Source organism: Linepithema humile, chromosome 2 (genome assembly GCF_040581485.1).
Source record: "Linepithema humile isolate Giens D197 chromosome 2, Lhum_UNIL_v1.0, whole genome shotgun sequence".
Taxonomy (NCBI): domain Eukaryota; kingdom Metazoa; phylum Arthropoda; class Insecta; order Hymenoptera; family Formicidae; genus Linepithema; species Linepithema humile.
This window is the reverse complement of record NC_090129.1, coordinates 23,664,808-23,680,862: the sequence shown is the minus strand read 5'-3', so window position 1 is coordinate 23,680,862 and position 16,055 is coordinate 23,664,808. Positions and strand designations below refer to the sequence as shown.

At 33.6% G+C, this 16,055-nt stretch overlaps 1 protein-coding gene and 1 long non-coding RNA gene across 9 annotated transcripts in view; both read right to left on the bottom strand.

The window, feature by feature from the left end:
• LOC105667894 (uncharacterized) overlaps positions 1-13,424 on the bottom strand; it is an 82,831-nt gene extending 69,407 nt beyond the window's left edge. For 2 of the 8 annotated variants that reach the window (XM_067350290.1, XM_067350297.1), the window contains exons 1-4: positions 13,296-13,424; positions 12,012-12,823; positions 11,168-11,267; positions 4,339-4,419 (exon numbers count right to left, since the gene is read on the bottom strand). In XM_067350290.1, coding sequence (XP_067206391.1) covers positions 4,339-4,396 — 58 coding nt within the window. In that variant the 5' untranslated portion in view covers positions 4,397-4,419; positions 11,168-11,267; positions 12,012-12,823; positions 13,296-13,424. Of the gene's footprint in view, positions 1-4,338; positions 4,420-11,167; positions 11,268-11,537; positions 11,925-12,011; positions 12,824-13,295 lie in introns of those variants that run through there. The other 6 variants (XM_067350291.1, XM_067350292.1, XM_067350294.1 and 3 more) reach the window with 6 other exon arrangements.
• A 1,335-nt stretch (positions 13,425-14,759) lies between these two features.
• Positions 14,760-15,814, bottom strand: LOC136998115 (uncharacterized). The gene is made up of 3 exons (XR_010888718.1): positions 15,554-15,814; positions 15,300-15,467; positions 14,760-14,951 (listed from the first exon to the last, which is right to left on the bottom strand). It is a non-coding gene; the product is annotated as an uncharacterized lncRNA (long non-coding RNA).
• Between the last annotated feature and the right edge of the window lie 241 nt (positions 15,815-16,055).

Sequence of the window (16,055 nt, the reverse complement as noted above, 5' to 3'; positions counted from 1 at the left end):
AAAGTCGTGTCAAAGATAATCGCGTTCGAATATCGCACAAATATCTTTTATCGAGCTCTCACTTGGTGCTCGATAAATAAAATAGCATAAATTATTACTACGCCGCTGAATTTCTGTTTCGGTAAAAGAAAGATGAGCTTGCTTTCTAACGAAGTTGCGATATGCGAAATGCGATAGTTAAAACATAACAAAATAAAATACGTCTCGATCTAATTATCTATAATAAATAACCTATTTATAAATTCGCATTGCAAAATATGATTCCTTTTTAACAACATCGCTGTCAATCTTATTCTTGTACAGTATTGACGTTAATATTTAATCTGCTATTTTTGCGCATTCAATAAGATAAATACAAAGACGGGATGATAATTCTGAAACAGCATTTGATAGTTTAAAGTAATATATGACGCAAATATTCGAGGGTCAAAGTAATTTCAATCGATTTGCCGGAACAGTGAACGGTTCTCATCGATAGTGATCAACGATTCAAGTATAAATTTAGCACCCCATGGCATGAGATCAGGCTGCTTGAATTAGAAAACATTGGCTATCAAAATATCGATATAAAGATCTTACTACGTGCAGAATCACCTGAGAGTTCTACGAATACGAGCCTTAAGCATGACTAATCTCGCGCGACAGAATTATTAATAACATTGCAGGCAAAGACACGTCCATAGTATCTCAATGCTTCCTCGATTTCTTTGCAACAATTATGGCATTAATATATACTTTATGTGCAGATCAATATCGTATCAAATCTTAAAAAGTTGTACGCGTAAAATCTCATGTGTATGTAGCAATTAAAGAAAATATATGGCAAATAAAAATAATAACGTAGAAATTAATTAATTAGTTCACACCAAAGAGATTCATCTGCTTTTATTATATATTTTTTTCCTTAGCCAGAATTTATGAATCAAGGTTATCTACAGAATGTGAGAAGAATCACCGCGATCACGTCTCGTTAACTTAATCCGATGAAGAATTGACAATACGGTACTGTAAAAAATATAATATATTTCGGTGCGAACTATGTTCCTGACAGAATAGTTAATTATATAAATAAAATTATAATTATTCCGAATAATATACGGATATACAAAGTTCATGCTAAAAAATTGATTTATGCGGTCCAAGTTCTTGGACTTCTGATTGAAAAACCGATTATAAAATTTTCTATACAAATATAATATCTTTAAAACTAATTGCTTAGTGCTATTGAATAATATAAAAGAATTATGATATATAAAAAATTGCAAAACGCGCACAACATTCAATATTCTAAAATATATATTAATTTTTAAAAATATCTGAATTAAAAATTTAATCAGTCAAATTAGTCACAATATATGGTCTTAGAATTGTCAAGATTGTGGACAGAATATGGTCAGATAATTGTCCAAAAATATTATACTGCATCGGAAGTGATTTTGAATTATTGCTTTAATATATTCGAAAATGCACTTAATATTGAGAGAAAACCTGTTTTCTCAATTTCCCTTTGCACCTTGTCGAATTTTCTATGTAACAGAACAGTCAAACGAGCTTTCTACCTGATGTGAACCCTCAAAGGTGTAAGAGCGTGCGGCATTTCTTTCAAGTTAAATGTGCGAGAAAGAGATTGAGAAACGTGTGTGTGTGTGTGTGTGTGTGTGTGTGCCTAAAAGGCTCGTTTTAAAGATATCCTTCAAATTTTTACTGGTTTACGTATGTTTGCCCATTTGGAAAAATATACTTTGTCGTTCCGTGGGCATTATTGTCGCGTCACAATGTATATACAAAAACGCCCCTAAATCTCCGCATAATCGCCGGTAATATTTCTTTCACTGTCCCAAAAAAATCTTTATAAGATTTAAGTCTCGAAATTTCACGCCTTATTATAGATCTAGTTCTTACAGTATCCGACACAGGAACAATAAACTTTTCTCGTCTTTTCCTACATATTCCGACATATTATTCAAGATCCTGGAATTGGTGGGATCCTTAAGTAATCACGAAAAGTTCTAAATAATAATAGTAAATACAAAAATCATGAAATCATACTTGTGTCATACTTTATGTTATATTCATAGTAATCTTAATTTCATAGTTTTTCTATAATAAAATTTATATAAATATATATTTAAATTTAAAATTAAATATGCATACGCGATAATTGCAAAATAGTTCGAAAAAATTATTTTTAGAATCAACGCGAAAAATGGTTCACGAACACTGTCGAAATCGTTTCACTTTTCAAATGTTTACAAAAAAATTTAAATCACTCTTACTTTACGAACATTGTGTCGTGCTACCGTCGATACTTATAGTGTCAAATAGAATGTGAGACAAAAACAAACACGTCATGTCGAAACTCCCGAAATGTTATTAAAACCTAATCGCAAGAAAGTATAATATTTAACTCGAAAAATATGTGTAGAGAAAACATTTTTGAACTTCCCATGTGAGATGACTTTCTCTTTCTTGAAGTGCACAAAATATACTTTCAAAAATTGCCTACCTATTTTAGAATCATCCTGCATAACAATTGCTTTTTTCTGACGTTGGAAAGATTTTATCTTGTCAACTCGCAGTTCCTCACGTGCATGTGCTTAAAGTATAATCTCAGAATTCTTATGAGATACACGACAGTGATCCAAGCAGATTCCGGCCTCGGATTGGCGCGGCTCGATCGATTGCCGCGATGTAAAGTAAGGTGCAACCCACGTGCACACCGTGACATTCCAATCGTGACTTGCAATCTGCATTTGTAACTTCGTGTCTAGTCCGACTGATGTCCGATCTTTTACGCCTAGTCTCCTTTTAACGGCGCACGCGAGATGAATAGGAACTCGCTGAGCAAAGCCGCTCATTGAAAGTGCGATAATTACGGTACCGTTAGCTCATGTTTACATAATGACAGACTTTTTCAAACACAATGCTACTGTACGCTTTACTCACGTGTCGTTGTTTGTTAATTAAGAAGAAGTAATTTTTGAACATTACAGATCGATTATTGAGCAGAGAAATATGTATTATTTATAAAGCAGTTATCTTTAAATTTAAAAATTATTAATAATTCTTTATTACAAAGAAAATATTAAAAGATATCTGAATAGATATATGAATTGCATCATATATTTTATAACTTTGTTTTTCGTTCACAGAGTATAGCTTATTTTATTTAATTTAGTGCTTCTAAGCATAATAGAAAGAGATTCAGAATTCTTACTTCTGTTTGAATATAAGTTGAATTTGACTGATAAAGTGCTGATGCTTATCGTCGCTATAGCTTTCCCCACATGACAATCAATCGTATGAGTCATAATATTGAACTCGCATTATTCGTCATGAATGCATATTCGACTGTACTAGACGTAATGCGCATTTCGTAACAAGAAAATAAGAAACGATGGGAATGCGCGGACGATATCGCGCGGGCGTTTCTATGAATAAAATATGTTTGATCGATGAAAGAAGCAAGCAATATATTTCGAAACCGAAAGGATCTACCGACGGGAGCGATGCTGACGAACAGAATAAATCGCCCGCGATGTGCCTCACAAAAGGTTCACTGAACCACGACACGAGCAAAAATGTGTCATTACCGCGCAAATTACGATACCGGTGCTTCCGTACGCATCCTGCGTCCCTCGGGATAATTGCCGTGAATTAACGCCGATCGATGGACAACCCACAGAAAGATGTTAACGATATACCGCGAATATTAATCTCGTTACGCTACATTTTTCAAAGCGCTATACTACACCGTGATTTTGGAAAGTTGAAAGAAGTGCTAAATAATACGCTTGCAAAAAATGGAATTGTTCTTTCAAACCGTTTCGAAATTGCGATTATCACAGAATTCAAAATACATTTAACATATACAGCCAATTTCGTGCTCATTGCGTATAAATACAATCAATATTTTTCATATTGCAATTTTTATACAAAATTGTTCTGACTTGCGAATTTATCAAATTCGAAAAAGTAAATAGCGTAAATTTTGTTGAGAAAAATGTATATAACTTTTTTGGAAATAAAATCAGAAATGACGATTAAATATTTCAAATGTTCTAATTTGAACGATTCATGAATGGCAATTATTTCAATTGTGTTCTGGATACATAAAAAATGACCCATTATACAGAATCATCATGATACGCTTGCGGTTTATCTCGCTAATCAACTAATTCGCAGTTGAAGGGAAGCTCTAAACATCGATCGTCCTCGATTCGTCGGGGGTGCGGGCTTACACGTGGATTACAGAGTCGGACGCGTAATAATCCTTAACGGCACGTGACACCCGACTTACAGACGCTTCTGTATACATAAAGATTGAAAAGTACTCACTCTGACAGCTGGCGATGCCCGTAAGGATGATCAACAGCAGGATCCTCATCGACTCCATTTTCTCCGGAAGTATTTCTGCAGCTGTCACAGCACACTTATTAACCCTCACTGTTTCAGTTCTAGGCAACGACGACTGCGGCTAGTCGGACGGACGAGTATAATCGCGTTTCACGAACTCGGCGAAATATCACAGCAAGATATTGCGAGATATACAAATCGCGAAGAACGCGCGCGCGAATCCGGAAAGAGGAAGCGAGCTTGCGAGCTGTCCTGAGTATATTTCGCTTCCTGTTTTATTTCTTTTTCTCTCTCTTTCTGCCTTCGCGAGGCGAAACGGAGCGTGCAGGCACTTTCCACGCTAATTTCACCGTGCAGGAGGTACCGTTCCGCGCTCGCGACCGACAACGAGCGGTGGCGTTACGCCGGTTTCCTCGATAACGGAACGACGACTGTCGTCCGAATTATCTCTCTCACGACGGAGACTCACCCTCTTTTTTCTCTCACTGCTAGTTTATAAGGGAGAAAAAAAACCGTAACGCAGTCTCGCGATTCATGCGTAAGAGTTGCTCTCTCTCGCAGGGAGGATGACAGCACGTCGAAAAGCCGGCTGGTTGACACGCGCCGTCAGCTTACGAAGAGAATACAACCGCACGGCACAGCGGCTCGCGAGCGAATGCCACCGAGTGCGCTGCTCTTCCGAGTTCCGTGTCGGCATAGGTGCGCGTCCGCTAAATCCCCTTCTCTACCATTCTTCCGCCGGCCGGCCGGCGTCGTCGTCTTGCTTAGTCGTGCGTTCGCACTCGTCTCTGTTTCCCCACCAAGAATGCTGAGCGCGTGTGCGGTCGACGCATCAATTATGTCTGAATCAGTGTCGTTAAGAGGGTTTTCGGGAAATTTCTATTCATCCGGTTTCAAAACACTTTCGGCTTCAAATTTTTCGCTCAGAAAAATCTTGTAATGAACACGTAAACGCATTCTTATACAGACGTTGAAAATATATGTATTGTCAATGGAAAGAGATATTTCAACAGTCAGATAAATTGTCGAGTATATAAACATTACGATACTGCACGGTTACGTTGGTGGAATGTAATCGTAACAATTCTGGATAACGATAAGATATGCAACTTAAATCCGCAAGTGTCATGCACCGCATGCGGTGTCTCTCAGATTACATTTTTACACTCCAGTTTATCTTAGATTGCATTATTGCAGTGTATGATAAAAAATTTCAGTTACAGAATTAAATTACACTGACGAGCACAACTGCCGAGTGATAAACACAAAAGATAAATTTCTCTAAATCTATAAAGTTCTTAACGACGACTTAACGAGTGTGTCCACCGTACAAAGTCCATGAGTATCAATTGTGTCAAACATCCAAATATATTTCTGATAGAACTACAATTAGTACTTTTAAATTTAAGGAGATTAAATTTATATATTTCTGAAAATGTTTTCAAAGCAATCATCTATTAAAATTGGGCCTCTGTGAAAAAAACATCCTGTTGAATGTCCTCGAATGTACTTATATGCAAGTATATGATTATAACACGATTAATGTATTCCGCAATGCACAATCGCAATTGATAATCAGTATCACTCTGAATTTCCTACACACTTCGCATAGGAAATCAGAAGTGTGACAGGAAATCATAATTGCGATTTATAAAAATTAATTACAATGTTGCGTTGTAATGAATGTACAATTAATTTAACATCGACGATACTTGAGATTGAAGTGATTAGAATTACTATGATTATTATTTTTATATCTAATCATTAAAGACAGCGTAGATCAAAGACATATATGTTTGTTCGCTTCTATTAGAAGTTTTAATATATTGCTCATTATATTCACATTATTCACAATTAAAAAATGATAAGATACATATTTCAAAGAAATGTTTTTGTTTAAATAAAAATTTATTAAAGTTAGTTATAAATAAATATAATCTTCGATCAATTCAATTTTAAAAAATTTTTCTGTCTAAACAATTTATAGCTTCCGTCTGAGTAAACTCTACTTGATGATATATTGATGGTTCCGTTAAATGTTTTGAAAAACAAGTTGCCCACACGGTATGTAAAACTGGATTTACCAACTCATTTTAGAGAAAAAATATTTCCAGTGGAAATATCGCGCTTGTATCTATCGATGACAGACAGTGCAACAAGAGAGAAGATATTTGGCTCGAGTCCAGCTAGTTCTCACTCACAATCAGCAGTGAATACATCCGACTTGTAATTCGAGTAAACAAAATAATTATAATGCAGTTCTATTTTTATCCGCCCATTATTAGTATAAAAATTAGTTCCAACATGTAAGACGTATATTTAATACACAATAGCATATTTTGCATAATTTGTAATTCATGAATCGAAAAATAAAGTGTAAATTTGCACATAATTATGCGACTAACATTTACAACAAATACAAATGAAAGTACTTTCTTTTATGTATATTTTCAGAAGGAATGCATTATAAATGGTTATTATGTATACAAAGATTATCTTATTATAGCATCTCGATGCTGAATCAGATGGCTCAGGTACGTTTAGTACCCAACAACGTTGGGTACAGAAGCCCAGAGAATGAATGAACGGATCGGTGAATGAAAATACCGGACGCATGCGTATGGGGGGCTTCAGATTCCATTCTCATTCTGTCTGATACCAGTCCATTCTCATTCTCTCAACCCCTTCGATATGCCTTTAACCGTGAACAAACAACGAGATCGGAATTCATAAAGATCCTTCCGCTGTCAAGCCACATTTCCTACGCAATCTTATTTTTAACCTATAACTGATAACACCCCCTAAAAAAATAAACATCACTCCCCTCAATGATGTTTAACAAGTTGATGAGAGTTTTATAGAAAACTAGATGCTGTTTTATAGAAAATCGTATCAAGATTAGGATCGACAATGATCCGAGATAATTCTACAAAGTTAGATATTGTATTTCCTCCCAAAAAAAGGAAGAGAAAGCAACAATTGCACCGGACGGATGGAGATGTTATCATAGCGTTGAGCAATTTATCATTCCCCGACGTCTTTGTCGAAGTGGACTTTTGAATATTTCTCGGAAAAGATTTTAGGAAACGCAAGTAGCTTGTTAGTATTCAACGGAGAATTATGCGACGCGCGGCGGCTACCTAAATTTATATTCCAACCCGATATTCATCAGAGAGATTCTTATTATAGATACTTATATTCACGATAAAGAAACAGTTGTCAAAGAACAAAACATCGTCAAAGAAGTGTAAAGAATCATACAAATTTCATTATCATTTTCATCACTCGCTTTATATCATATTGCACTTGGCAACAACCGCATCTGCGCGTAGTCCCCCCCCACTGTAGTCCCGACAACAGGATCTTTCCTGTCTCCTATGAAACCGGTGAAACTCGACGAGACTACAAAGTGCTTTATGTTGGCATTCGTAAGAAAAGGCAAAGGACTGGAAACTCACATAACGATTGCAATAGCAGATTAAGGTAAAGCTAAGCCTGTGAAACGAACAAGCGCCGGTCCCTTCTTCGCTCGAAACTGACTGCTAAAGGCTAAAGAACGCATACTGTTGAATATTGAACACGCAGAGTCCCCTTGGAATGTCATTCTTCGCGGTTGACCAACACAACATAATTCCTATCATTGTGAGACGGAAGCCCTCAGAGTGCCCCATTTCGAACCTTCCGATGTATCCAATTTCGTACCTATGTAAGCTAAACAAAAGTTTCCGGCATTGAAACGGCTCTGTACCGCAATTCTGATAGAAACGTATTTCTTTATTACATCACTTGTTGTCTTTCACCAATAAATCAAATACAGCAAACCGTGTAATCCGTGAGAATCAAATAATTTTAAATATTGTTTGTAATTTGAAATAACCGTTACGTTACAAGAAAACTATTACTTATTTTTATTTTTTGTAAGAAATAATCTTAGAAATTCTCTGTAGGAAATTATTTGTATATTCTCTCAGAAAATGTTACGATAATTCACATAATAATGATCTAGTAAATGTATAATTTATATAAATTTATGAATTTTTATATACTACATAATTTTTAATAAGTCAAAATATAAAAATTTCTAGAAATAAATCTAAAATATATCAAAAATTTAAGTGCCGCTGAAAGAGAGAGAGAGAGAGAGAGAGAGAGAGAGAGAGAGAGAGGGAGTTGGAGGTGTTATTGCAGAATCATTAAATTACATTGCAAATTCACGAATTACATCGAAAGATTGTCATTTTACTTATCTGATCAGTTCTTGCTTTTAAACGCGACACTCACTAATTGCGATTTTTATCTTGTTGTATCGCCATCATTACCCTGACGTGATTATATCGCTATTATTATTTAAATTAAATAGAAAACGTCATTAGCAGTGAATAATGGGAATCATTAAGTTGGCTAATTGCAACGACATTGACGAGAAGACGCAGTCCATAAATTGGATTTTAAATCACATTATCAAACGTTTTGTTAATAATATACACTAAAAAAATACTAATCATATATTTATGTATTATATATGTTCAGAAAAATAACTAGAATTTATTTCTGAAATAAATCTCTTTTCTCCTGCCTCATCAAGTATATATCTCTCTAAAATCAGTCTGCAAAATAAGTCATTGTTTTATTAATATTTATATATTACAATGTTTTTAAACAAAATTTTCCTTGGAATTCTTATATTAACAATGTAATAATTTTTATCCCGTGATTTGTTTATGGAATTTATTAGAGATATAAATATAAATTTTAAAAAGATATGCATTGAAATGAATGTGCACGCACATTAGGTGATAAAATTTTTCAGTTCTAACACATTTTGTGAAAACATCCTCCACAGCGCCTTAGAAAATTCCAAAAAAAAAACTTATAAACACACGCAAAAGATAACTATCAGCTAAACGTGACAAAATACTGACGATGGCATGCTGTGCGTAACAAATATACCTGTCACTTGGATCCTCACGTTGCTATTTTTCCACCTTTTCCTTTAATCTCTTAATTTCTCTTAATCTCTTAATCTCTTTCTTTCGTTCGGTAGAAAATAATAAAAAAACATGTGATTATTGAAAAATCTATACAACGGATGACTAATGCTTTACGCCAATAGCTCAAAATCTAGTTTCTATTGAAACGATTATTATATTAAATCTGTAAATAGACCGTTCTGTGTAACAAGCCAGATTAAACCATCGAACAATGGAGCCTTTTCGATATTTTTACCTAAAACAATAAACTTACTGATTCCGTGAGTTATGGTTTACACAGCATTTGTATTAAATTAAGAAAAAATGACAGAAATAAAAAGAAGAAAAAGAGACGGAAATATGTTCAATATTATGTGCAAATTCTATCAATTATGCTGTGTGGTTTAATTCTAACAGAACAATAAATTTTTGACTGTATTATGTGCAAAATATATATAATAAATTTTGTTAATTATGTAAAATAGATTGTACATAATTAACTTTTAGCATAAAATTTGTAAAATTGTTTCTGCAAGTAATAAAAAAGTTAAAACGAAGAGCTCTTGTGTATCTAACATTCAATTTTATTTTTTAAATCAAAGAGAATTTGAATAGATTTGAAACATTTATCTCTAAAATCAAAATTTTCTAAAATGTAGCCTAAGATATACAAAATGAGATTTCTATTCACACATGCTGTGAAGTTAACACGCCTACTTTCAATTGTAAATTCTTAGTAAATGGTTGGAGAGCTAAAGTTGAGACTAAAGCACTAAACAAACATCTGAATAGTACTAAATTTTACTATAGATCCATTTCAAGTTTTTTGTGATGAGAGTGCAAGTTTCACAAACACATTTTCTATTCGGTCCCTCCAAAGGATAATTTATTTTATGACATCTAAACAGACACTTGATGTTATAATGATCTTATCTATGACTGCGGGACTCGACTTGCCACTTTGGTTTACGGTTTATCAGACGGGTTCACTTAATTACAAAGGGCAGGACAGTGTAAACAGTCGGTCAGTTCTGGAAGACCGCAAGCCTCGTACGGCATCTGTTACGCGCGTTCCGACAGGCTTTATCTAAATTGTTTTGGCGCTCTCTTAGCCTCATTAAATCGGTAAGATTGAAATAATCAGATTGGACGAGTTTGTGCTCAATTATACGCGTGCCGCAGACAGGCCATAGGCCTTAGGGTCTCACGAGGGTTAAAAGTGGACGTAGGCGGGCCGGGGTCTAATTCAGAGGCCCGCGGCTTCCACCTGGTTTTCTCATTATTGTTGGGGCTTATGCACCCGTAGCATATTTGTGCCCATAATCCATAAAAGAAACATTATCCGGATGAGGTTACACCCGGCATTTTCGTACAATCGGATGCATTAATGGATACGCTTACATTCAACATTTAAAATTTTTGTGATATTTAAAAAAACATCTTTTTCCTTTTTATAAGATTAATTGTATATTTTATAAAAATCAATTGTGTTCAATATCACTTCATGCAAAAGTAAAATAAAATTGTATCTTGTGAAATATTTTTGTAAATGCGGACGTATCAAATACTATTAATACATCTAATTATACAAAAAAGTAATAAGCGGTTTTCTGTGTGATCTAATTTTGTACATATTTGGATAAATATTGCTTTGTAAATGACATACTAGCTTTCAAGCGTTTATATAAAAATATATATTCATTAGATTCAATTTAAGATATTTGAAGAAATGGCAATAAAGTATGTGTATGCATTAGAGGATTACAACTCACACATTGGAAAAACACTGTTTCTTTTTTTGAATAATTCTAAAAAGGCAAATAATATTGTAATTTACTCACCAAGCGATGTCTTGCCAGTTGTAACTCATTGCAACTCGATGTCCTGCCAGTTGTAACCAATTGTAACTCGATATTCCTCAGATAATCCATCCTTTGTTATCTGTTGAGAAAAATAACCTTATTCCAATGCACACACTTATATGATACTACTATTTTTGCAATACAACCAAGCAATTCATATGGCATTCCCGAATTTTACAAAACGTAATGCATTTTCAATGCAAAATACACTTCCAAAAATAAATATCAAGCACGAAGCATTCTAGTCATTGAAAAAAGTAAGTATTGTAAGAGAATATTCGATGGAGCAACATCACGAGTTACAAAATACTGAACACGAACATCGTCGAAAGAACTAATTATCATTCACCTTTATCATTGTCGATTGGCAATGCACTCGACACTCTCAATGTATTCACAGACAAACATGATCGTCCATAACTTTGCTCGACACTCCCGTTACGTTCAAGATACATTCAAAAAATTTGAGACAGAAGCAACTTCATACCGACGCTCAAAGATTCCACGAAACGATAACCGACGCTCGAAGATTTTACAAAGCCATAACCGCGCAGCGAAAAAGGCGGGATTAGCTACACAATGTCGAAATAATAGGTTAGAAAACGGCTCCGGTTAAAGATAGATCAAGAATACGCGTTGATTGACTCTTTACGGTAATTTCCTGTTGTTTTTAAGATAAAAAGTTCAAAAGGCGCAGCAGATTTGCATTGCTGCTTGAAAATTCGATGAGTAATGGCCACTATGATGCAAGAATGCGTAAGCGCCATTATTGCTCTTAATGTTAAAAGATTAGTAATCGTGACTATGCGCTAATAAACACTACCTGACAATCGCCCATTGTTGAATTCGATATTACGAATACTTGATTGCGTGTAGAATTCATTTCGAAGGAGGAAGAACGTGCGCGAAACACAGGACGACGTTAATTCACGTCCGACATCTTCGCCTTGAAGTAATTCACTATTATTCGTAACCGCGAAATAAATCACGTGACGTATACGTCACATTGATCATGAGATTGCGTTCAAATTTCTTACAAAATACCCCGCGAATTATGTTCATGTCAAAATCATATATATTGACGAATTATCATTAATCTGCATTCTGTTTCTTATTTCGTAACGTATCTCAGAATAAATAATAGAAAATACATCAATTTATATCTTTTTTTGTTGCATATATAATATGGATTTCTTAAATTACTTTGGAATAGTACTGCGTCATAACTCATAAACAATTCGAGGAATTCGAAATGACCTTGTTTTTCGATGATTCGGACGTCCTTGTAGCTCGATTGGATTCTTCCGGTGGGCCACATTAAAAATGATCCCCTTAATTTGGATGGGAAAAAATACCAAACATCTCGCTTTGTGTGGCACATTTTTCCAAGAATTTATAGGACATGTGCGAATGTTAATCGACGAGACGCAACCTGATATGCCAATTATACCTTATTGCGAATGTACTGTCGCGAAATATTATGTGCCGTGACTTTTACACTAATTAAGGAACTCGCTCGCTGCATCTGTAATTGAGCAGTTACGAATAAGCTTGAATAAATCCACAAGCGCAAGCAATTACCAGCAATCCCACGAAAATCAGCAAATGGTCAAACGCATTTTGTTGATTTTTTATCTGAAATTTTGATTTTTTTTTGTTTATCTCTGTACTCTAACTTTTAAAAACGCATTATTTTCTACACTTGTTATTAATACTTTTTCTGTATTATAAAAATTACATTTTTTACATTGTAATTTTATGTTTAGATAGTAATATTATTCATAAAAATGTATTATTGCTAATAAAAATGTATTAAATTATATTATAATTATTAATAAATAATAACATAATAAGAGAAAAAATAATAGAAACATTAAACTAAAATTATTAAAAAATATTGTACATAAAATATAAAAAATTATACTTTCACAAATATATAATTTTAACTTCCGATATATTTTATATATTGTGATAATATAGTTCTTCTAAATTATGAAAAAAAATGACAGTAACTTGCTTCTTTTTATATTTGTTCAATACTTTTTGTTTGCAGATAGAAAAAGTAATAATTATAAACGAGACAAATTTTTTACTTGGTACTTCTTACTTGTTGAGACGCAATCTATCGTGTTCCTTTTTATTCACATTGTTTATTACGTTTAGCTCACAGCATAGTACTCCATAACTTTGCGAATTTATGAGTCATACTCGCTGACAGTCAACTAAGTGTATAAGACCAGGCTGAAAAAAAGCAATTTACAGTAACCAATACCACAAATAAATTAGTACTACTAGTTTTAATTTATTCCGATACCTGCGTGAAAAATTAATGGTGAAGTCATGGAATGTATTAAATTTTTGATATCGTCATATTACATCATTTGTTACTAACATTATTTATACAGATTGTAGTTTCATAGACTTGCATATACATAAATTGATATTACAATATATTATAGTTTGAAGCCCCAAGAAAATTTCCGAATTTTCCCAGGGCTTCAAACTATACATATTATGAATTTCACAATAAAAATATAAGTTAATTTTTCTATAATTTTAAACACAAAATATAATTTAGATAGAAATATTTCATTACAATCGTACAATGACGATACTTACAATTAGTTATTACAATTAATTACTATTATTAATTTCTGATATTTGCTATTATTTAATTAAAGTTGAATCCTTTAATTTTAGATAAATCTGTTATAACAAAAGCCTAGCATCTCATATTTAATTATCAAAATTATTATGTACTTACTATTACAAAATTACTAAAAAATTCTATTCCGCTTCTTTACATGTTTTATGGTCCAAGCATACATCGTAGCAGCACTTTTCCGACTCACTGCACTCGTGATCGCTTTCGCAAAATTCAGGCGGCTTGTACCACTCATAAGTCCTAGGACATTCAGCTCTCAAAGGTGGACAGTGCTTTTTAGGCTTCATGACCTCATGCCAAGGATGTTCAACGTGTGGTTCTTCAACACCAAACCAGAACCACGGGAAGAAGAACGTATGCCAGCCATGTTCTGACCAAAAGTCGGTTTTTCCACTTGGGCAACAATAATAACGATGATCATCCATCTTGCACCAATACTTGCAAGACTTCATATAAGCTTTTGCTAGGATGATAAATAACAACAGAAGGCACAATGAGCTCCAACGCATCCTGAAGCGATTCTAAAAATAATAATTGATATAACTGAAAACAAGTTGTTACAGTGTTAATTCTATCTTGTACTTAAATAATAAATAAGTTTTTAAAATATATATATCAATTATTTATAGTACAATAGTATAATAATAATTTTTACTTATGTTTCTATTCTGTTGAATAATTATGCACAAATTTGTTTTAAAATCGATGATAATAATTTTATATGTATAGTACTTCTATAAAATACTTTTATTTAAAAATGCAATAAATTACTATACAAAATACACAAATTGTGAATAAAAATCTTCCTTGTTTAAAATATGAATTACTTGATACATATAAAAGATATATATTTTATTGTAAAAATTTTATTCTGAGATTTCACTCTAGGTTTATACTTACTCACAGCTCGACTGTTTGCAATCTAACCGAGGACAGCTTCTCGTTTAGCATGTCTTATAAGAAGAAACACGCCCCTACTTGGAGAAGAGGATTGTAAATTGTGCAACGCCTCCAATACGTCCATCATCGCCGACGAGTGAAGTATGCTTTACTTATTTGTACTCGATTTCACATGTCAACTTTGTTAAGTCTTCTCTCCTATGGTCATTTGAAAAAATGTCAGGAAACATCAGAAACAAAGGACAAGTCACGTTCGAGTTAGAATGTTGCATAGAGCAGTCAGGGTCGAATTTACAAAGTAAACAATATAATATTAAGAGTCTTAAGTTTATTATATATAGTTAAATTATATAATCTCTATAACTTATACCAATTTATCTACCTGGTTTATTTTTTTAAATTTATGTTTCATTAATTACTTACCAATAGCTAAATATATAAATATAAAAAGAATAACAACTTGTCTCTAAAAATTGTAATTTATCATGAAAGTCCTTGAAGTGGAAATTTCGAAATTTTTTATAATTAATGATTATGATTTTTTACCTTAACCTCCAAAATATATGCATGCGACCCTGAGAATAATGAAGTTGCATGAGTGTGTATGAATATGCGCAACTAGTCAAGCGATTGTCACGCAAAAGTTTTCTTCGCAAGATTGGCTGGAAAAACCGCCTGCAAGACATTGACATAATTATGGGCCACAATCTACATCTGAAAAATTACATAGCAGCATTTCCTTGACATTCTGTTTTGAAGTGGCACAATTTTGTAGAAAATAGGTCCTCTATCATACGCACTTTTTTATACTATCTGCATCTAAAATGAAATAAGTATATACTCTATGTACAAAATATACAATAATTATTAGATAATATAATGTAAAAATAATATTAATTATTCGTTTTCTTCAGTAATATTAACAACGAGGTTATTTTAACATCGACTTATTTCCATAAAATTCATATGCCATTTCACGATAAACGACTTGATTTGCAACGCGGATTAGAAACTAGAAACGCGAGTGGCACCCTGCTGAACTAACAATCGTCGGCCAATCAGCGAGGTGCATTTCAAACAGTTAATAAACGACTTCTGAATCGGTGGTATAGGTCATGTTGCCTATCGTCGAAATTATCATCGAAAATCAACATCGAAAGCTGGAATTACGTGTGAGTAAACGATCAACAGCTAAAACTCGTTTCGCGGAGTGCGTGATAATGTTCGCGGCATGTTTCGTGCGCGATTAATGATGAAAAAGGCAAGCGAAATCAGGAGATATTTCGGGTGGGTTGTAGCTGC